The sequence below is a fragment of the Plectrocnemia conspersa genome, unplaced genomic scaffold (assembly GCF_051122295.1).
Source record: "Plectrocnemia conspersa isolate PC_06_02 unplaced genomic scaffold, ASM5112229v1 ptg000006l, whole genome shotgun sequence".
Lineage (NCBI taxonomy): Eukaryota > Metazoa > Arthropoda > Insecta > Trichoptera > Polycentropodidae > Plectrocnemia > Plectrocnemia conspersa.
Window position 1 is genome coordinate 21354670 of NW_028277170.1, and position 23596 is coordinate 21378265.

General features: G+C 29.6%; 2 protein-coding genes and 1 long non-coding RNA gene across 7 annotated transcripts; 1 reads left to right on the plus strand and 2 right to left on the minus strand.

Moving 5' to 3' along the window:
• The first annotated feature begins 107 nt into the window (after positions 1-107).
• On the plus strand, positions 108-1475 carry LOC148234509 (uncharacterized). The gene is made up of 3 exons (XR_015810197.1): positions 108-185; positions 262-471; positions 529-1475. It is a non-coding gene; the product is annotated as an uncharacterized LOC148234509 (long non-coding RNA).
• LOC148234510 (uncharacterized) lies at positions 1476-4985 on the minus strand. Of its 3 annotated transcripts, XR_015810196.1 has the most exons (9): positions 4832-4985; positions 4636-4719; positions 3617-3673; positions 3205-3309; positions 2970-3009; positions 2859-2903; positions 2330-2515; positions 2185-2222; positions 1476-1617 (listed from the first exon to the last, which is right to left on the minus strand). XR_015810196.1 is itself a non-coding variant. In XM_088188501.1 (8 exons), the coding sequence occupies exons 1-8, from the start codon at positions 4851-4853 to the stop codon at positions 1603-1605; spliced, it is 552 nt and encodes a 183-aa protein (XP_088044627.1). In that variant the 5' UTR covers positions 4854-4985; the 3' UTR covers positions 1476-1602. The 3 variants fall into 3 exon arrangements, 2 of the variants coding, with proteins under 2 accessions (XP_088044627.1, XP_088044626.1); XM_088188501.1 differs by lacking the exon at positions 2970-3009; XM_088188500.1 differs by lacking the exons at positions 1476-1617; positions 2970-3009 and having other exon boundaries at positions 1969-2222.
• Positions 4832-23341, minus strand: LOC148234511 (autophagy-related protein 9A-like). 3 transcript variants are annotated; one of them, XM_088188499.1, is made up of 16 exons: positions 23245-23341; positions 21445-21663; positions 21109-21379; positions 19033-19153; positions 18827-18951; positions 18529-18656; positions 18266-18450; positions 17667-17845; positions 15710-15841; positions 15337-15640; positions 15188-15266; positions 14599-14783; positions 14425-14532; positions 11618-11749; positions 9388-9563; positions 4832-4861 (listed from the first exon to the last, which is right to left on the minus strand). In XM_088188499.1, exons 2-15 carry the CDS (start codon positions 21581-21583, stop codon positions 9408-9410), a joined length of 2244 nt encoding a protein of 747 aa, XP_088044625.1. In that variant the 5' UTR covers positions 21584-21663; positions 23245-23341; the 3' UTR covers positions 4832-4861; positions 9388-9407. The 3 variants fall into 3 exon arrangements, with proteins under 3 accessions (XP_088044625.1, XP_088044623.1, XP_088044624.1); XM_088188497.1 differs by lacking the exon at positions 4832-4861 and having other exon boundaries at positions 8255-9563; XM_088188498.1 differs by lacking the exon at positions 4832-4861 and having other exon boundaries at positions 8255-9563; positions 23201-23341.
• Positions 23342-23596: the final 255 nt, after the last annotated feature.

The window sequence follows — 23596 nt, forward strand, 5'->3', positions numbered from 1 at the left end:
ATAGTTACTAAGCAAATAAATGTAAATTATCAATTTATTTAACAATATAATATTTTAAAAATATAAATTTCTGATGGTCAGTATTAACGCTGTTATTACTAATTATCAAATAAATGTCAAAACATAGAGGTTATAAATAGATGCAAATTTCGGCTTTTCTTTTTGGATGACAATATCGAAGAAATGTTAGAGGCTGGATTTTGACCGTTGTGATTAATCGTTTTTTTTCGTTTATGATAAAATTTAAATCTTATATTACAGGTAGAGGCGAAAATATGATTGTTAAAGATTACAATCATGCTATTTTTTTTCTAACAGTCAGCGCATGTATATAGTGCTCAACGCGTGACAATCACGTGCTTTTCAAAGAAAGTTTTGTGAATGGTTGTTCACTTGAACGGATGCACCCTCGCATACTATTTCAACAGGGTAATATTGGTTTGTTGTTCGCGAGGTTCGGAAATCCTTCAGGTAAGGATATTTTATCTACATGCAAAAAAATTATATTCTATTATATCTGTTTTTTAGGCAAAGGAAAGAGACTCACATCGGAAATCTCGGACTCTCACATCGGACAACGCACCGTATCAATCTAGAAAAAGTGAAAATTCCCGCTGCAGCTAGTACAAAGCTTGCTATAAAAAATTGGCTATCTTAAAAAATATTAATTTTGATGAAAATATGTTAAAAGTAGAATTTTTAAACGTAGTAAGGAAACATAAAATGGTTTGAGAAATGGAGAAAGTGTTTTAAAGATGGGCTGAATAGTCTCATAAGATCAAGTGTCCGTTAGTCAAGATATCAAAGGACACGAAAATATTTTTTTTTTGTTACAAATATCTCGCTTCCTATACTTCTTACACAATACTTGTAAAATATAATATTGTTTACAAGTTTGGTGAAATTCATTTTTGAGATATAATGCGAAGAGCGGGAACCGCGGTCCAAAGTCACAAAAACGATTTTTGTGACCTTGGACCTTTAATATCTTGACTAGCAGAAACTCGATATTATGAGACTTTTCAGCCCGTCTTAACAATGTCAAAACAAAGGTCTGTGCAAAATTTCAGCTATGTTTATTTTAAATTTAAACTTATTTTGGACTTTAAATTACTACTTTTCTTATGATCACTAACACATACGATGTTAGTAGACCGCCGCCAATAATTTAAAAAGCAGATCGCCCGTGGTAATCAAAAGTTTGGCCACTATTTTCCACTATTTCAATATTATGCTAGTAAATTTCACATAAACATCACTTTCAAGGTTTTGCAATCTATACAATATTTTCACTATTGTGGCATTTATGTATGTAACTGTGACGGCCAAAATTTTGATTATCATTATCGGGTATATAGAGTCATATTTATCTTTCTGAATTTCACCAATATAACAATAATAACCAATATGTTACAGTAGTTAAGATGAGTGGTAATAAAAGAAAATTAAGTTTTTATAAGTAAAAATAAAAAAAATACATTTAGTGTTTTATTAACTAACAAAAATGTTTGAACAAATTGCTTTTAATTTAATTTAAATTGACTGCCAACTTTTGCGATTGAATCTACATTTAGAGATCGATGTGCCTTCCATAGTATCAGCCTAAAAATCGTCATCCTGGAAATAAAAGTATGTATATAGAAACACACATATTACATATATACGTTTTAATATTAAATAAACATAATTCTTGAAAATATTTCTATGATATATGACGACTATTAATCCTTTGAGCGGTATTGCCGTACATGTACGGTTTTCTTTCACTGTTTTGCAGTACCTCAGATGGTTATATATTTACATATATAACTTAAGAAATAATAAATTAAAACTATTATATTTATATAATTTTTTTTTAATTTGATTTAACGTAAATGATTTCTATAGAAAATAATACTATTAATATTTAAAAAATATTTAAAATAAATTAACGAAGTTTAATAATAGAAAAGTGTTAAAATAAATTATTAAAAAATACTAATACAAAAATTAAGTGAAATACAATAAATCAACGTTGAAAATCACCGAATTTTTAATAACAAATAATTATGTAATAATACGTAAAATTAACTCTCCCCCAGGTGTATACTAACAAATTAATAAATATGTATAAATTATCTTACCACTCAAATGGTTAAATATAAAATAATGAATATTTTGATTTAAGAAAAATAATATAATTACCTGCATATCATTGAAATCATTAATTTGTTCAGTTAAAACTGGAAGCAAAAGTAAAATATTAATAACATATGAGAATACGAATTAAATACAACAAAAGTGTAAAGTTAGAATCTGTATAGTATTAATAAGTAGTTAAATTAATTACAAAATCTCTCCATGTTATTTGAATTTCTTATAAGATCGTAGAAATCGTCATCTCTCGGTGACCCGTTATACTCATGTACTGCAGAAATAGTAGGTAATTTATGGTTCCAATCTTCAACAAAGATCATATTATCTTCGATCTTCTCAATGTATATTTTCATAGGCCCCTTGTCACTCCATTGGATGACTATGAAATTAGAAAAACTTATTAATTTCTGTATCTTTATATTTAACATTAGGACATTAGTAGTGATGATCTATCTGAGAAACTGTTTTCGATTTTGGGAGGTGTTAATGTAGATACAAATAATAAAATAACTAAAATAGAACCTTGAAAATCTAGATTATACAAAAAAATAAATAGAAAAGATAGCAAATTTTATGAATCAGTACAAAGAGTATAAAATATTTTTGTTTAAAGGTTCAAAACTTTTAAAATATATAGACTATGTAGTTGGATGATTAGCTTCAGGATGTTTTTTTTGTACTTGTCACTCGTATGAAATAGATAAAAAACCCAGTATGAATACCTCTGTGCATGTCTTTTTTCAGGGATGATCCGAACTTTATTATACCTGTAGCAAAATAAAAATATGTTAAGGTTTATGTTATTAAAACTATAAAATAATTTATATACTAACTCGACTATCTCTTCATGCAATTGCCATTTTGGGTCAAATACTGAAATTTCACGATATATAATTAATGTTAGCAAACATTCGAATATCAAGTGGTAGCAATATGTAATGAATTTTAATTTTGGTTAGATTAATTCGGCAACGTTTATTCTTTACTGCGATCTGTGGTTCAGCGGTATCTTTTTCAGTGTTTGAGCGCATTAATGTATTAAACATAAGATTAACAAAAAGTGCTTACTGAGCGATTTGGGATCTATAATTTTTATATTTGCAGACCCTAAATCGGTATCTACTTTGAAATAACTACCCTCGATCTTGTTATGTAAAACTGTAACTTTGCTTCCTAAAAAAATAACATAATAAGATAATACATAAAATCATGTCCGACACCACAAAAGTGACAAAACTATTTTTTATAAAATAACATCAACTTTGAGTTGTTAAACTTACATAAGCTAAGATTGCAAAACACTGCATTTAACTGAAATGAAAGTTTGTAACAAAATACCTGTGACGTTATTATTACGATTAAGAATGAATAAAAATTGTTTTTTTATTTATGTATATTATATGTATATATTTATAATATTTTAGTTAAGTAACTTTTGTGGGTGTAGAGTATAATAAATTTAATTTAAGTAAAATCATACCACCAGTAGTGTAAAGTCGAAAACAGTTTTGACCTAATAGATTTATGGGGGTATTTTCTGAAAGTAAAATGTATATGTTATTAATAATTTGTATTTTAATATTTTTTATTTTAAGAATAAGAATTTAATAAGCATAGATTTATTTATCATATCTGTGATAAAACTGCAAATAGTCTGACACTTTAAAGAAAATATGCTCTACTACTGCTCTACAAATATGCATTTTATTCTTCTCAAATTCACGTCTAGGAAGTTCACAAATGTTCATGTGATCATTTTTATTTAATCATGTCGACTATCCCATTTATACTAAAAGACAGAAATAGTTACGTTACTTTTACATTAGAATTCATTACTATTCGTCTTTCACATATGAATTAGAAATAATCTTATTTGTGGAGCACATATACAACTACAAAAGCATCCATATGAGCTGTTTTTGAAGCACAGCCTTGGACCATATTAACAATACATTTTTATCAGATACACATATTGTATTAATGAAGTTAAAGTACACAAAAATCCGATTTAGATGTCAGTGTGATATATAAAATAAAACTATGATGATTCCCCTGGATGGATAAGTCCCAAACCAGGACGGTTAGACTGAAAGTCAGATGATGTCAAACTGCTCATTACACAATCGGTTAAACAGAGAACGGTCTCAGTAGAAAAAAACAGAGAAGGCAAACTGTTAGGCTGGGAGCGCACTAGGCAACTTGGCTGCCGCCGCCAGAAGACCGTAGCGTCCGTTTGCAACTCTGTTAGCCAGTGACGGACGCTACGGTTGCGGCCAGAGCAGCAGTGGCTGCCGCCTACGCGGCTTATCTCACGCACCCAATACATTTCTATGAGCTGTCTATGTCTTTTCTAGCTGCGGCAGCCAAGTTGCCTGGTGTGCGCCCAGCCTTAGAGTCAACGTAAACCGATGGTGGTATAAAGAGATTTTAATGATCAACATATCAACTTAGTATGCTTGAGTTTAATTAATTAAATTAAAGGCGATAGAACATACTGACCATCTACTGCCCCGCATGTCCAAAACATTTCGATTCTTGTATTCACAATTCTTCTCTGCTCATACAATATTGGCATCTTTCTACCTAGTGATAGAATAAATTTATAAATTATTAAACTATATGTTTTTTGATATACTCGTATGTGTACATAAATTATTTAAAACAATAGAGAATGGAAACTATTCAATTAGCTTACCTAAGTGTATAGAGTTGCTCATTTTGCTGCCTGTAACAAATAAATATAATGTAAAATTAAGATTTGAGTACACACGGCTGCCTTTAATAATACAAGTAAGTTGTGAATTTATATATTATTTTATCTGGAAATAGTGTGCAACAGTTAGCTAAGCATATCTAAAGTACTGTTAAATATGTCTAATGTTTGATATTATTAATGCAGAGACAACAATAAACATTGATATAAATTTGGCATCATTATACTTTTCATGTTACATTACTGTGCATGTCACATCAAATGGATATGAAATTATTGGTTGGGTTAGTATAATATTATGATGATCAGAATATGATATGCTTTCTTTCTGATATATTAAAATAAAATAAAGTTTAAGAGCGAAGAATTCTAATTTATTTATAAACTAAAAACTGTTTGTAAAATCTGTAAAAATACAAATAAATGACAAAAATATGTTTTAAGGAAGATTTTTTATTGCCAAAAAGAGCAGTTTTCTCCACTGTTTCTTCTCTGTGGCTCTTTCTGAGCTTCATATTTTTCAGTAATGGTTTTTGTGTGTGAGAAAAACTAGAGAAGAGATATGGAATAAGAGCAAGGGAGCATTTCTAACGCTTTTAGTTGATAAAACTGTCAAAAAAGTTCAGAAATGTACCTAAAGATGCGTCATTTTTTTAATTTATAAAACATTTTTGATCTTTGCTTTTTTCTATTATTTTTAAAGAAGCTACGATTATTTAATTTTGATCAGTCGCTATTTTGAAACAAAATTGCAGATCAGATTGATTAGACGTCTTCCATAAATTATGTCACAGGTTTTTCGTGAATTTTTTACCTCCCCCCCTATATGTCACAGAATGTCATTGAGCCAGACTCACACTATCACATTTCCGTTGACCCCCCCTTTAACCTGTGACATAAAATAACAATTTTTATGCAAATATAATTATTATTAATAATAATTATAATGTCCTTAAAATTCGTTATAATCCATATTATTAAAAACGATATTTTTAAATTTATATTGTGTAACGTTATAAATCTCATTAGTTTTAATGGAGTTTTTTAAATTGCTTAAAGGTTGAAATAAGATGGCGGTTCAGGCTCGCGATATTCATAAATTATGTAACAGGTTTAGGGGGAGGGGGTCAGTGGAATTGTGACAGTGTAAAACAAACAACAGTGGTCTGGTTCAATGACATCTTGTAACACAGAGGGGAGCAGGGAGGGGGGGGGGGTAAAAATTTACGAAAAACCTGAAACTGCTTAAGATCTATTTTTAAAACAATTCTTGTTGAGCTACATATAAAACTACACAGGGACATCATTTGCGGGAAGGGAGAAGGGGGCATTTACAATTATATACATTGCATCTGGAGACGCTGCTGGCTATGTCACCGTGGCGTCTTGGTGAGATAGCGGAATTAAGTTTGGATCTGAAAATATGTTATGATCAGTGGTGCAGTGATAAAAAAATAAGTGCCGGAGCGTTGAACTTACACCCCCCACCCAATTTTTAAAAAATAGCCAATATTGATATTTCAAAATGTTTTTATTTATTTTTAATGTTTTTGTGAGAATAAAAAAAACTTATTTCAATATTTCAGTAATGTATTATAGAATTTTCCTAATGTAATATGTGTATTTTTTGTTTCATGATCGCTACAGAATAAAGTGTTATCAAGAAATCACTGATAACTTATCAGTCTTCGCATTTGTTTTCGCAAATAAAGTTTAATAAATTAACCTAATTTATTTGACAGATGTTATTTATATTTTATCGAAGTTCGCGATCTTATGTCAACTGAGGTTGCACTCCCTTGAATACGGTCGATACATTCGGTCAAAATTTAAAATAAAAGGCAATCGGCTGCAAAAGTGTTTGTATGCCACAGAAGAAAGACACTGTGTTGTATGTTTATAACTTTGTACAAACAATCTGTAGAATTGGACTGCATATTGTTACTTTGATTTATTTGTGTTACACGAGCGCAGATAGGAACAAATTTTTTCAGTTTTGATTTTGTTGTTGTGAAATTTCCGGTACGTTTTAAAAATATTGATTTATAAAATGTACATGAGCGCGCTCTTGCCTCTAAAATGTGCCAGAGCGCCGTCCCCACTACACCACTGGTTATGATATGTACCATTCTAAGATTGAATTCCAGCAATAAATTGATTTTTATTGTTTTAACATATTATATTATTTTTATATACAATACATATTTTTTAATAGTTTTTCTGAATTGCTATTTTTGAGCCGCAGGTGTGTGCCATAATTAAATACTAAAAAAACAAGTCTTAAAATTAAAAATTGCTTTCTTGTCGAAATTGTTTTTTAGTCAAATATTCTTTCTTTGTCGAAAATTACTTAGGAGCTCAGAGTTCAAAGGGTTAAGAAATCTATCTAAAATTAAAGTTTTAATCAACGTCACATTGGACTATGAAATCTAAATATTGTTTTATAATCTAACACACAACAAATCTATAAATCAATGGCACGAGCACAAGGTAGATTGTGCTCGGAATTCATTTCCAATTTGTTTATAGAAATATATTATGATTTGCAAAAGATAAGCAATCAATTAATTTTTCAATAATTACTATGCTAGTGATAATTATATTGCCAAATTATACTTTTACAAACATTGTTTATGGTCAGTAGATTAGTTATATATTTATATTTCAATAGGTATATAAATATATTGCTCCATTTTCTCAAAATATGATGAGAAAATTTAATTTTAATATGTTATTGATTTATGTTCAAAACACATGAATATCGACCAACAAAGATAAGGTTGTGTTTATAAAATATAATATTGTGCATAATATGATTAATGATCAATGTGTGTTTGAATGTGTATATACTTATGATAACATTGAGCATGTTTAAGTGGACTGGAATCAAAACTAATTATGAGAGATAATAAGCAATATTTTATTGGCGTTTTTATTTAATGTTTGATATATTGGTAAAACAATAAATACGAGCTATTTTTTAATTATTGTATCATAGTTTTTTAGGTTGAGAAAGAAAAAAGAAAAATATTTTAATCAATTATATAGCATTTCTTTCCATCTTGTTAATAATTTCTGAATTATATATCTTGTGTGGATTTCGCATGTTGAACAGTCTTGAAATATTTTGATTTCAGTTTCGGTTTCAATTTCTTCAAGTGATTTGGCAGCAATTAAATATTTATATATGTATTAGAAATCCACCGCACAACTTTATGGATTTAATCTGTCTCAGGGTTTATCTATTGTTGAATTGAAGTTGTTGTTCTTATAAAAAAAATTAATTCGTGCGTACAGACCCCAAAGTTTTCGAGTAGTGTAAAAACGGAACACTACCTGATAAATATAATGTAAATAATATTATATTTTTGGGATTAAGGTAAAACATGAATATAAAAAGCGATATAAATGTACATAAATAAAAACATGTATTTCTTACAACGACAAAATTACAATAAATGAGAAATTACAATAACACACTTTATGTATTGATTGATAAGTTATGCGTTTAACATTTAATCAATAGTCATATAAAAATACATAGCACAATTCGAAATGTTCATAATAATATACATGTAATTGAAAACACACAAAACATGTTCTATGCCACTCATTATAAAATGCCAAAACATGTAGAAATATTTTTTTTTGGTAAAAACGTCTTTAATTACTATAATATCGACATAAAATATAATACATTTTAATGTTTTTAAAATTTTATAGTATTTGTGAGTTATTATTATTATTATATCCACGCGTTGTTTGGAGATCAAATAGTTAAGGCATATGAATATATAGGTGTTTATAATTGTGTTATAAACATAGATTTTTTTCAATTACAAGACAATAATGAGATTTCTGCGTTACTGTCTAAAGAGCAATAATCTACGAAATTATTGGCACAATCGTGCTAAGTATAAAAATAATAAAGTGGGTCTAAAGATTACAAACTAAATAGAAGTTAGAAGTTGCATAATAACTGGGTTTATAGTATTTTTTTACTACTATGTGTGGAAACATATTTACATAAACATGAAAATCCAGTGAATAACAAATTGTGTCTAATGAAAATATTAGATTCCAGTTATTTTAGAATGTGTTTTTTGTAATCCTATGACTTTTTATTATCCAAACAGGTTTGGAGTTACCCTGTGTTTTTGTATACAAACAATTAAATCTATGTAATACTATTATTACATGTCATTTCTATTAAAACAACAATAATAATTATAAAGTAAGGCCGCATTTTAAATAGTGGAAAGGATGCATTTTTATAACACTTACACTTAGAATTAGGTTTCATATACCCTGATTTGTAACTTTGTTCTAAAAATGGTGATCAAGCTTATATAACTACAACAGACTATAATTAATTCATTTAAAATCGTATATGAGACGCAATGAAAAGTATATTCAGTTTTTGATTTTAAAATACATTATTTTCAATATTTTTTAGGTAACGCGTTATTTCACGTTCAATGTCCAATATAAAAAAAGTCTCTACCCAAATGACTAGGTAATTACACGTGCAACTTAACTGGGCACTACTGCGCACAGGTCACTTGTGACGCTTTGGCAATAATGGTGTATCTTCTTTGCTGGGTGCCGAGGGCGTCAAAGCCATAGGCTGGTAGCTCGCAAACGAAGTACTTTGCTGCGAGCGAGGTTGGCACTGACTGATTGACTCTGAGCCCCTATGCGAACGATGTAACATCTGAAATCAAAACAACTTTAGTTTTTATTTGATAAGAGTAAGACTATTGATGTCATCGCTAATGAGTAATTTATTCTGAAACCAGAGAAAAATAGTCACAGTTTGACCTTTCAAAGAGGAAAACTGATAAAGTGGAATATCATTCTTATATATTCAATGTCATCAATAATCCTGTTAATATTATGATAAAATCACTAGTTATTTTATGAGATTCAAAAATCACAGAGATGTGTTTAAATATGCAGAATCTTTATTTTAAATAGATAAAAGCATATGTAGTGATAAAAAATTATTTACATGAAAAATGTCAATTATATATATTGGACACTCTATGAGTTAAATTTAGAGAATTTCGATACCATATCGTCGGTGATACTGCATTACCGCTGATCTACTACTTGAAATTCCGCATAGCTGCAGAAGAAGCAAATTTGAGATTTCGCGCCAACGGCATCATTGGCGCATTTTTGAATTTTAATAAATTAGAGTAGACGCAATGAAAGCAAAGTTTATTATCTGAAAACTTCTGACAAGAAACTGAGAGTATGCCAACGTATGTTTTTGGGAACTTTTAGTATTATGGAATGGACAGTCAGGTATTGGTTGGGTGATAGAAAACAGATGGGAATACAGGAACGTTCTATGGAATCAACAATAAATAATAGCTCTGAACAAATCACGAAAAAAAGCTCGGTATTGAATTTCTCCATGCACTGTCAAAACTTTCTTCACACTATTATAGAAAATCTAGTCAAAATCTGTACTTGGAACCTGTTATTCAATCTAAAGCTCAATTCATTCGGTTGTGGAAAGGAAACTCAAAAATCGGGAAATATTTCTTTCCAGCCAATATGCAATTATAGCAAAGGAAGCTAGATCTAGACCCATTCCTTACGATATAGTTTTACCAGATTTTATCTTTTTCAAAGATTACAGCAATAAAGATTACCACGTTTACGACTATACGTTCTGAAAGAGTTGCTAGTGACAGACGCGTTACTGATATAAGAGTCCCTAGGTATGTTACATCGATCGCACTATTGATTACAAAGTTATATTTTCTGATGAGTTTTCCCTATTACACAGGCGCCCTAAACAAATCGAATCTCTTTTGTCAGATGTTCCCCAGCTTCATCAAGTCCCACAAAAAATATCTAAGACTAAGGACAATCATTTGAAGGAATTAAAAAATGTTATACCAAAGATTGTCATGATTTTTATGATAAGCTGAATTACGACGAATGATTTCTGACTAATCATCATGAAAAATATAATGTTCATCTTGTTTTAAAGAAATTGCTGTTAAGTTTAATTTTTTCATGGTGCCATAATTCATATTTTAGATGTAAGGAGAGTTTAGTTTTTGATTGTGATTTTTTTTAGATTATTACTTAAAATAAATTGTATGGTACTAGAAAAGAGAGTAATGTTCATGTTTGCTGATAATTTTTGTTTTTCTTTGATTGTATTGTGCCAATGTATTGGCTTCGTTATTATTATGCTCTTGTAGTTGGATAGTTTTCATCATGTAGTTAATAAAATTTATTTTTGATTAATAAAATGTTTGAAATGTTAAATACCATGCTATGTTAAATATTTTGCATATTTTACTAGGTAATTCCATACGACAAAACCGCGTAAGATAAACGAAAATTAAATTTTTTGGGATTGGGCAGTAATTCGATGATCCATAAGCATTATATTTATTTTACTAGACATCTACAGCTTTCAAAATGTAGTACTTATGAAGTTTTATTCACCTCCTGTAAAGTTGTCATTTGTAGTTACGCGGTATTGCAATTAGTACTTCAACGGTAATGAGGTATCACCGATGACATATTATTTATTTTATTTTATTAATTTATTAAACTAATATAGCTAATTTTTCACTAAATATATATATATATATATATATATATATATATATATATATATATATATATAATTAATCACTTAGATATTCATCCGTTAGATCAGGAAAAACTAAGAAAACCTAATTTGTTACGATCGATCAGAATTCTATTTATAATAAATTGCAGTAGAATTTTAAATACCTTATTCAAGTGTAAATCATGAATATGAAGTGTTCCCACTGACATTTCCAACTCTTCTTGGGTCCGACTCTCCACCTTATCCACAAGCTTTTCTTCCTTCAAGTTATTATCCTCTTCAACATTTTCTTCATCCTGCGAAATTATTATAATTAAAATCATTGAAATTGTTATCTTCTTCTGTATGTATTTGACAATTTTTATATTCTACGTTAATCAAAATTCTTTGCAAAAGTGAGTTTTCTCTTACAAATAAAACCACTCCAAGGTGTAAGTTAATTGCACTTATCTATTGAGCCAAATATATTTTATAATAATGTGTTTCTTGCAATAAATATATTTTGATATTTGGCTCTATTAATTCATGGGCGTTCTTTATATTGAATTTTTTTTTAAAGTGACCAGACATCTGCAAAAATTTTGTCCTCCTTTTTTGGCAACAAATTAAATGGTCCAAATTTAACCGTTTATAAACCAAAGTGTTTGCATAGTGTGTCACCTCAATACCACCTATTTTTAGAAGTAAAAAAAAATATATGTCAGGTATTAAATACTTGTTAAGGGGTTTTATAACCCATAAAAGCCTCTGGATCATTAGAACACATTCGAAGTGCTAGGGTTGTAAGAATAAAGCATTAGAAAGATTAAATCAACTGTGAGGGTTCTTCTTCTTGAATCTTGCACACTTAATTAACGTAACCATGATATAATAAGGATGAACTTGATAATAGTGTAAAGGAAGGGACCGCACAAAGCCCTCGTACGTCCAGAAAAAAGGGTTTTACATAAATAATACGCAATTATTCTCCGATGCATTGAAAGAATATTTCTTTGTTGCGAAATGGGCACGGAAAACAATATATTATCGGATGACAAAAAACACCGTAAAGTCACATTATTCCCTTTGCACCATTCGACTTCGGAAGGATGTCATTTTTTAGAGACGTGGACATATTTCTTTGGTCGAAGAAACGAGTGCAACAATTAGCTGGGTGGTTGCTGCGTGGTTGTGATTAATCAGCAAGCTTTGCAACTCTTGATACTTAAGGCTGGTCTCTGCCACAAATATAATACAAGACTATTGAGGACCATCCACTGGACACCATCCCTCCGCCAGCTTCTCCACCACCGCTCGGATAAAAACGATATTCATCCACCATAGTTTGTTGCAATATATATAATAAATTGTTACTATATACTATTTGCGGTAACACAGTCAGTTCGAGAGCTATCCATTTAATCATTATTCATAATTTGGAGATAGCAAGTTTAGTTTTATGCCCCTACTATTAGTTCTAAAGCACACGATTTACTTATCATTACTCCGGATTATTTTTTTTATAAATTTGTTCAAAAAATAAAACAGGGTAATGATAAGTATATTGAACGTATATCTGTTTCGTGTGCTTTAAACTCAAAACTGTAAACTCAAACTTCCTATCTCTTTCTAAATTATGAATAATGATGAAATGGATAGCTTTCAAACTGACTGTGTTAACGCAAATATAGTGTAGTTTCCAACAGCGTCTTTCTGGCTGCGAAGTCGGGCTTTGGGTCAGAATAAAAATCAAATCTCAGTCAAAATTTGATTAACAGCCTGGTTATAATTATATTATTCAGGTTCAGAAAAAATATCAAACGGGTAAAATAAATAAAGCAAACGGTCAGAATAAAAATAAAAGACGATCATGTGAATTAAAAAAAATATTAAGACATTTATAAAAATAAACAGGCAATAAATTATTTATTTTAGAAATATCTTATAAAATATCTTTCTACCAAAACTGCTAAACAGGTTAGCGATCAAGCATTAGTCAGGATATTGAACACTTCATGAATAACTCTCAAAGAATCTATTTAATTGTATGTAGAATGCGAAAATTTTTAAGTTGGTCCTAAAGCACATTGATAAAGACCATATATTATTATGCTGGCCATGAACTGAATAAATATCGACTGAAAAAAAAAAATTCTGACCATCTGTCAAAATAATTCTTTCCATTTAATATACATTCTGACCAATCCAATTTAAATTCTAACCGTTTAATTGTAGCTCCGACCAATTAATATAAATTCTGATCATCTAATATTTGTTCCGGTTCCTTATATTCTGACCTTTTAATATAAATTCTGCCCGGAAAAATTCGACCCTTTTTTTAATGTCCTTTGATATTTTTAAAATCTGGTCATAATGTGAAAGAGGTTGGTAAAATATATATTTATTTACATTAAGTGTTATCCGAAAAAAATATAAGAACATTTGAGGTTATGTTTCTTCTTACAAATATTGTTAGTTATATCTAATGAAAAGTGGTATTTTACCTTAAGAAATCTCTTAGCAATGTAACTTATAAGCGATATTGTAGAATGACTGAATGAGTAGCAGTTTTAGTAAATGATTTATGTTTATGATAGTTATGAAATGTTCTTTGAACATTTCACCTCCACTTTTATCACCTTGTCAACTTTCGTAACCTTGCGTCTTTATTTATATTAAAACTTACAACAAATGGCTTCAAAAACAAGAAATCAAGATAAAAATAAATCAAAGCAATGTTTCGGTTGAAGAGATGACGGAAATTACTGTGAAAATAAGCCACCAGTTGAGTTTTTGAATTTCTAAAATATTAGTTTTAGTTAGAGCTACTAGTTTTAAATCTTAAACTGGTAACTTTATTATTCTGCTGAGGAATTTAAACTTTTCTTTAAGGCAAGAAACCGTACATGTATATTTTTAAAATTAAAAAAAAACATTGCATATGACGTTGAATAATGCAATTTAAATTGTGTTGATAAATATGTCTTCTTACCATGGTATTGAAAATTCTGGATTTGTGTCTGAGTGACATTTCGAGAGTGGCGCTCATGGCTCCGCTGATATTACACCGATTGTAGTACGAGCTCAAAAACGATTTATTCTGAAATGTTTTAATATTATTTACAGATTAAATATTTGACATAACTTTCGAATTAACGGAACACACCATTTGGTTGACTGTAGAATGCGTTCCCGAGAGGTAATTGTTAGTGGCGTTTAGTACTCCTTCTCGTAACGATTGCATGTATCGTCGCTGCGAAGCGTGAGGTATGCGCCATGCTGGATTTCTAACCGAGAATGCAACTAGTGACAATTCGGTTTTACCGTCCTCGGCTTGATTCAATTGTATCTCTGAAAAAATTGAAAAATTTAATTATAAAAACATAATGTGACATGCTATAACATTCCAGGGATATTCATCACAATACAGTAAGAAAATATTTATTTTTGTATAGCTATGGAAAAAATTATGATCAAGCAAATTAATGTATACGTTTTTTTAATACATTAACTATACATTTTTCAGGGGGTTTCAACCATTCTAATTTTTTATAGAAAAAATATTTAATTATGTAATACATATATTATAAATCTAAAAAAGTATTTTGTAAAGTGCATTTTGGCTCAAAAAGAAGTACCAGCCTTGGTCCCACTTACGCCAATGCTTTTATTGTGTTTAATTTTAGGACAAAAAGTAGGAGATAATTTTTAAATCCAGAAAGTAAAATTCATCGTAAAACATTAGTTCTTCTTACCATTACAATCAGGCTCAGTCATATCTTCTTCAATGTAAGTGGCTGGCCAATCAGCATTTCCATGTTGTTTTATATCCATCTATAAACATAATAATACTAATATAAATAACACCAACAAATCAAATACAAGCAGCAAATAAAAATGTTACCTGAGCAAAAGAGCACACGTCACCAATACCCAGTATGTTCACCGTGAAGTTCCTATAGAAGTCTACGATATCCAACGAATGAGATCTCATTTTGTACAATATGTACGGAGTGACAATCGGACTGACTAGCTCCAACAGTAAATACATGAATCTGAATTGGAACAAGTTCTTGAAGTGTGTAGTGACCGTTCTCGTGTGGGCTTTGCCCCTCCAGTTGGACGGTAAGTAGTGAACATAACTCAAAATTTGTACTAATAATTCTTCGCTAGTTTGTTGGCATTCACCCTCTTCGTGCATAAAGGCCCTGAAATATTTTTTTATGATGATTTAAAATATGAAAAATCCATAATGTAGATAAATCATTAGAGCATACCTGGCACAAGCGACCAGTATCCCCAAGCCCGTCATAAGTGTAAGCATATGTTCAACAGTTAGGACTACTTCGTTGTAAATCGATAAGATGATCAACACGCCGAGAATGCTCGCAGAAAAAAATGCAATATTTCTGTAAAACGCGATATGTATTTGATAAAGTTTGGAATTTTTAGAGATGGGTTGATAATATACTTTCTCGATAAAAAATTATATAAATAAAAATTTAACTGTAAAATTACACACCGAATTTAGCTATATTGTCAGTGATATAAGGTCGTGTATTTTAAATGGTAATGTTTTTATAAAATACTCAAATAATTATTGTTTTGAATTTTAAAGGTGCATCACTTCGAAGTTTTATTATGAATATTTCTGGGGTGGTTCCAAGAATGGCTTTCTAGGAAGCTAACACAACAAAGGTTTGGCCAAATAACACGCGAGAAATCCTCATGTAGAAACATCCAAGAATAAGATCACAATACCCACGTAGACATTTGAAAACAATTGTCATTATAAAAGTCCAACATTCCTAGAAACAACACCATGACAGGCAAATATGGAAGTCAAATCAAATTTGAATAACTAATATCCTGATTAATAAATTAGCTTACTTAGTAAATATCGCTTGCTTTCTTCTCTATTGCTAATTTTACTTAAATAATGAGTTCTTATATTTACGTATTCATCAGCAACAGCTCTAATTAAATGCAAATAATGATTACTTGTAAGGACTTGTTCAAACATATGAATTTATAATGATTTAAAAATATCTCCTACTCCTACAAATGATTTAAAAATTTTACTTACAATATAATCTTTATTATATTTAGGCAATTTTGATTAAGTAAATATGTCATTAATGTTTCACATTTTAAACAAACTGTCTTAACGTCATCAGACGGCGATAACGAGCCTCCTTGATTCTTATGATTTATAAAACTATTATTATTGGAAGAGATTTAAGATTTTTTTAAAACTCGCAGTTAAAAAATCTGGTAATAAATTTAAATTGTCAAAATTTTCATCAGTATCATTGACTTCGGTAATTCTATGCCTATCTGATGTTATAATATATTAATATGGTTGGATGAAGATAATATGCTAATATTTTCTAACAGAACGTAATTACCCCTAAACGAGTCTCTTAATTCTATGTGACGGACGTAAAATATTTTCAAGCCATATTTTCCGTAATTTTCCGAAATCTAAAAAACGTATAATATTACTAACCTTAATATGTGACAAAAATATTTACTAATGAAATATTATTTTAATCATTTATATTTAATTTGATATTAAATATAAATGCGAAGCCCTAGTTGTCACGTGTAGAGTGACGTGTTTTGCACGCGTCACTTTTAATAACTAATTCTTAAAATAAAACAAATAATTGCAGAATGTAACCTGTGAAATTATAAATTACATGCCTTCTGCTGTATTGCATTATTTTACACAAATATACAGAACAAGTAGCCATATTTTATGAAGTTCGTTGAATGCACAGAGATAAGCACCACCAGCCACACAGGCGCGCACAAGAGGTGACTGACCGAGAGACTATCTTATTAGATTTTTCTTTGCACAATTTTTTAGTAAGCGTCATCACCTCTATTTATTTCTTTACTCTATGATTATCACAGATTATGTTTTCCTAGATTTTACTAATCTCACGGATGGATATTGTGATGATTAATTTAAATTGGGCTAGATCGCACATATTAATTATAATAAGCTTTTCTAATGAGCTACTTCAGCTCACAAAGAATATCTTATATGTTTAAAAAAATCTTTCGAATGTGTCTGTTATGCAAAACTGATACAGTTATTCCATGTTAAAAATCTTTTACAATCTAAACTTATACGTGTATTGTTGTATTTCTTTTACAAGTAAAGTGATATCGAGAAACTATCGAGAACCCGTCACTGAAAATATTTCAATAATAATTTTACAATACTTTGCTATAACAGTCGAGATGGGGTCGGTCAAATTGTTCAGATACTTTGTCGCTGGCTTGTATGCCCTGTGCAGCCTGTCTTGTAGCTCGTGATCCAATTCATTGAAGTGCCGTAGAGATAATTGTGAATATAGCGACCAGGTACGAAGTCCCAGTGATCCAGGCGATCGTTTTATTAGCTGAAATTAAGATAAGACAAAATTTTTTTTTAATATATCTTATATATAATATATATGGAATTCATCGCGATGAGAACTTACTGTTTGATATTTCGTCAGTTATACTCCTGCTATGGTCACGAAACGGGACTATGGCAGGAGTATCACTGCCGAAATATCGTACAGTAGTTCTCATTGTTATGAATTCTGAGATTAAAATAATATAAATACACGCGAACCTAAAAAAAAAACACATGTATGTATATATATTTGTATCAATGATATATTCTATATCAATATATAAATATTTAATGAACAAAAATGTACAACTCATAACCACTAAAATTTAAAGGATTTAGTATAGTAAAAAAGAGATCATTTTTTAAATGATTTATAAGAAGTCAAAAAATTTTAATCCCCTCTAATATATTGTCTAATTACCTCAGCATAATTAAAGAAGAAATATAATATCTGCCATGCTTGAATGAGCGGAAACAACAGCAAATTTAGTAAAGCGAGTAATGTGAAAAGCCTTTTCAATTCCTGTGCCTGCTGAAGTCTCTTGGAAGGATCCTTAAAGGAATCACGCAGGTGCCAGCAGTTCTCCCATGGACTCCAAGGACAATCTTTAGCATAAATAAAGCAATACTTAGCTCGACATAAAACAAACAATAAATATAATACAATCCACAAAATATAATTACAAAATAATACAAGCTCCAAGTTGTACTTAAGACCCTTGGACAAATACGGGATGCTTCCGAGCCCGGGACAATTGAGATGCAGCGGTAAAATATTTTTGTTAAGCATGGCTATCATATAATTGTTAAACCTAGAATGATAATAATGGGCGTTAATACCTTATTCTTCTTTTTAATTATTCAACTTTTTAAAAACTGGAAAAGAAATAGTTTATCAGAGAGAGAGCATAAGTAAATTTGAATTTGCTCCATCAAAATAAGCCATAGTTTTCCAATTGACTAGAAATATTATAGTTTTAACCTTAATATTCTTTGGTATACGTCCAACTCGTTTATTTGATCTTTGTGAATACACATTTGAAGCCGTTGCTGAGCTTTTTTGACACGTTCGAGCACCGTAGACCAACATATCCACGATATGTCCTCCTATGAACATTTCATGAACGATTAGATGTTTGTTTGCAACAAATATCAAATATTAATATTAAGTGAATAACGAAACTCAACCTCTTGGATGCCCAATGCGTTGCTATAGAACATTTTAATATCATAAGCATGATACAGGTTGTATGATGATCTTGCCAATTTGAAAAATCCTACTAAAGTGCAAATAAAGATGACAATCCACCTGGAAAATGCAAATGTTATTCTTAAACTGGTGATGAATATATTATTAAAGCAATGATTCGACAATATAAACAGTAGCAGTATTCGAAAATATAAAAAATATATATATAAAAGGTGTCATACCTGTTCAAAACAGTACAAATTAACCATAGATAAATTATTATAAATATATAATTTAAATTATTTTTAAACTGCTTCAAAATATTGTATTATATAAAAACAAACTGTACAAATTTGTCTAATCAATTATAGCGCATAATAGTAATATTATTGTATTTTATAAATCTAATATTGTGCTTATTAACACTTAATCGATGGGTCAGGTAGTAGCTAGCTATCGTGTTCGCTGATGGTAATCCACAGGACGGGTATAACCTACCTTTATTTCGAGAAGAAATACAGACAGAGGACAATAAAGAAAATTATCCTATTATTAATGAAAGTGATGATGAAATTACGGTGGTAATCGATGGAACGTGATATTAGATGACACTGACAGTAATTAAATGCATAATTATCCGATTCAAGATGTTTAACTTTTTTTATTTCTACCATTATTGTATTTTCTTATTATAATTAATAGGTTTTTATTAATATCCTATGATAAGACATACTGCAGAAAAAGTTTAATAATTTATAATTACTTTTTATTATTTATTCATTGCATTTTAAAAAAACAACTCAAAAAACTGCTGCGTTTGACTGCCCTGGCACTCGCAAAATCAAGAACACTCTTCGCGCGCGTGTCGCAATAAGAACATAGAGCACATGCTCTTGTTTGCATACTAAATACAAGAAAATTTAATACATAAAAATGGTTGGAAAAGTTTGATTTGCTGATTTCGTTAAATTCCCAAAATACAGTTGAAAGAACCTAACCTCAAATTTTGTATGGGTGCTTAGTCCCCTATAACGTAGTATTCCTATAACAAAGTCCCAATCTCTACGCTATAGAAGGGTCGAATGTATATTAAAAAAAATTAAAGATAAACATTTGGATTGTTGAATTTTTAACTTCGATTAATCTTATTACAAGACACTACTATTATGTTTTATTAAGATCTTTTTGAACAGATTTAGACAAAAATGACGTTTTAAATAATAAAAAAAGTAATTAAAGCGAGCATATTGATTTAAGTATTTAAGTTGATTGCTACATTGAACTTGGTAGTTAAAAATTCACAATCTAAATGTTTACCTTAATTTTTTTTAACAATATATTAAAAATAGTTTTTGTCTGGAATAATCAATATTAGTAAAAATCCTATCTAGAAAAATCACCGGAACACTTAATGTGATAGGAATTGACTTAAAAGATGAATGCTTTGCTTATGTTTTGGCAGATGAAAATAATTCACCAAAAGACGTCTACAGGCAGAAAAAGGCAAGCAAAGCTAAGTACGAAATTAACACAACTGACAGGGCAGTTTTGCGAGAATTTCGCACAACCAAAGTTAAAAGAAAACATGTAACTTATAATTAAGAAAAAATAATTGATTTGTACATTTATTAAAATTCCATTGGTATTAGATTTAATCTGTGGGTCATGTGAAAATTAGAATTAAAACCAAATTAATTTATTTAAAATTAAATTACAAATATATTTGATATCATCAATTTAGTCGTCGGTGGGTTATAAACAACTAATGTGAGTCAAATTAAATTTTATATATAATTTATGGCTTTGTTATGCTGAAAAAATCACACAATCAAGGGAAAAATAGTAAATGTCTCATGGATTACCAATAGCTCAATTTAGCAGGTAGACTACCTGATTTTTCGGGTAGAATGTTATTGAAAATAAATATGTAAAAGAGCAAAAAAACAACAATCATAATATTTATAATCATGAAAAAACTAATGCATATTTATAGCTTTACATTTATTTAGTCAATCCTGAATTTTTTTTTTTTCTATGTCTTAATTTCATGTTTTGATATACTTTGATATACTGACCAAGAAAACGGAATTCTATCAATGCAGTTTGGATATACTATGTCAGCGAATGTGACGTTGTGGGCCTTGACGCTCGGATTGTTCAAATCGTTACTGAACAAAACAGGATAGTTCACACAGTATATTAGGAAAGTTACAAAGAATACTATAAACGTGTGCTGTAATAGTTGAAAGAACTCTGCTACCACCATCGGTATGAAACCGCCTTTTAGATAGTATTGATACATTCTAGCAAAGAAAGAATCTAAATCTTCTATATGAGTCCATCCACCTGAAATAAATGTTGAATCATATGTATTTATATTATTTTTTTAAAAGGTTATAATGACGAATTACCTCTGTTTTCTTGCACAACGTGTATTATTAGTCCGGTGTTTTCATCGTGTTCGACTTCGTGATAATTTTTTTTGGTGTTGACTTCATTGTCATTGTTTAGACTTTTATAACCCAAGTCCCTCATTGTATATGATGTCATAACGATAGTATGAGTCTATTTATAAAAAATATCGATTCATAATTATTAATCAATAGCTTTGCCACGATCGCTTCATGAATCTGTAATAAAAAAAAGAAACAACTTTGTATGATTTTTGCATGTTTTGTAAAACATTGTTGTAATTAATCAAAATGTATTGACGCAGTATAAAAAATAATACATATACAGTAGAAAAAAACGCATTACTTTTTGAAATCGTAAAAAAATAAGGTATTTCCATCATCGCTTGCTGGAATTTTTTGTGTTCATTTCGGGGTAAAATCTCCATTGTTTTCTAGTAGTTACCTTGTCAGTTGACTGACAGCTTTCGTAGAGAAAATATTTAAGAAATTTATAATACCGAATCACTCGCAATTAAGTGAAAATCATTGCGTTTTCAGCAATGGGGTTTACGACAAGACAAATTTTGCAGTCTGTTGGTTGTAAGTAATCGACAGTTCGAAGACTTTAAAAATAAACATCGTAACAGGTTCGACAAATCGAGTTAAGGGTAGTGGGCGTAGAAAAATCGCCTCATCTGGTAAAGATCGGCTGATACGTCAAATCTGTTTACGGATTGGCGTAAAACAGCGGTAGATATTACCAGTGAGTTCAATGATACAAAAAACAGGCAAATAAGTTTTAGTAACACTTTAATAGTATAGTGGAAATCTTTGTATATAATTAATTTTTACTTAGGCAATTAAAATCTAGAAAGCAACACAACATGGGATTTTACAAGAATTTAGATTGGTCTGCAAAAACAACACATCAAAAATCGTTTGGATTCATCAGCGGCATACAATTAAAAGTTAGAGTTTTTAAAAGCATTGTTTATGGCAAAATGACAATATTCTTCGACAAAAGTATTGTATAAAGTATTTGATTAATTTATTAAATTGTGGCAAAAAAGTGCTTTTGCATTTTGTAAATTAACTGCTGTTAAGGGGAATTTTTTATATGTTATTAAATACAGTGTCATTATTTCCAAATAAATAAAATAAAATCTAGACAATAAATAGTGTTTTTATTAAAAAATAAAATAAAGTATAAGTTTATTTCTTTTTTTTTATATTTTATTTGTTTGTAGAAACTAATGCAAAATTATGAGGATATCAAATACTAATTAACATATAAAACAATTAAGCTCATTTGGTTTTGAGGGCATCACTTTTTATTTATAAGCAATGACTAATACTAACTGATAAAAAATAAAGATATGATTATATTGCCCTACAGAACAACAATGAGATAGTAAATATAAACGCGCAGTATATAAACAAATAATGGACGTTATTATTATTTAATTTTTTTATAGATTTTCATTTTTTCAAGTATTTGTATGCTAATGTTGCAATCTATGCATTATCTTTAATAACTTACTTAAAATAATGAAAATCGTGTTGTATAAATATTTGGATTGCGTCCAAGGTCACGCTTTGTTTAGCAAATTACGCACTTGCTACAATTCGCATCAGATTCGAATATAGTCTCGTCTGATCAGAGGTTTTAACAAAGGCACAGGTATATTAAAATAGCATTTATTTTAGATTTGAGAATTTTCACGCTGTGACAAAAAATAGAGTTGTGGGAGCAAAGTAATATCAAGTGGCGCACATTTTAAAATAAATAACATATATTTCCGATGCGAAGTATCTTACGTCCGATGCTAAGCTGCCATGGTGGAAGCTGGACCGAATTTAGATGTTATTGAATGTCCATTCACGTAGTTGTCAAACGAACTGTCATGACAATACCAAGCGATCCAATTTCATTGTTGCCAGCTGCGAAGCAGTCTCGTTACATCGAGTCATGTTACAAAGTAAAGAGCAAATTAAAGAGAAATAAAAATCTTTCAAAAGAAAAATTGTGAAATCTAGTTTGGATGTGATTCTATAAGAATTAAATTAAAAACAGACTTTATTAAATGAAATCGACTATTTAACAATAATTTAGATCGCCTGGTTTAATGTAAAAGATTATTTATAAATAATTACATTGAAATTTCAAAAT

Coding starts and splice junctions, on each gene's coding strand:
- LOC148234510 (XM_088188500.1), bottom strand. CDS start 4,853: ATGAGCAACTCTATACACTTAG. Junction 2,904..3,204: donor TATAGATCCCAAATCGCTCA/GTAAGCACTTTT, acceptor ATTTTGCTACAG/GTATAATAAAGTTCGGATCA. Junction 2,516..2,858: donor GAAAAAAGACATGCACAGAG/GTATTCATACTG, acceptor CTAATTTCATAG/TCATCCAATGGAGTGACAAG.
- LOC148234511 (XM_088188499.1), bottom strand. CDS start 21,583: ATGACATCATATACAATGAGGGACTTGGGTTATAAAAGTCTAAACAAT. Junction 18,451..18,528: donor CTTGGAGCTTGTATTATTTT/GTAATTATATTT, acceptor TTTATGCTAAAG/ATTGTCCTTGGAGTCCATGG. Junction 14,784..15,187: donor GACTGAGCCTGATTGTAATG/GTAAGAAGAACT, acceptor CAATTTTTTCAG/AGATACAATTGAATCAAGCC.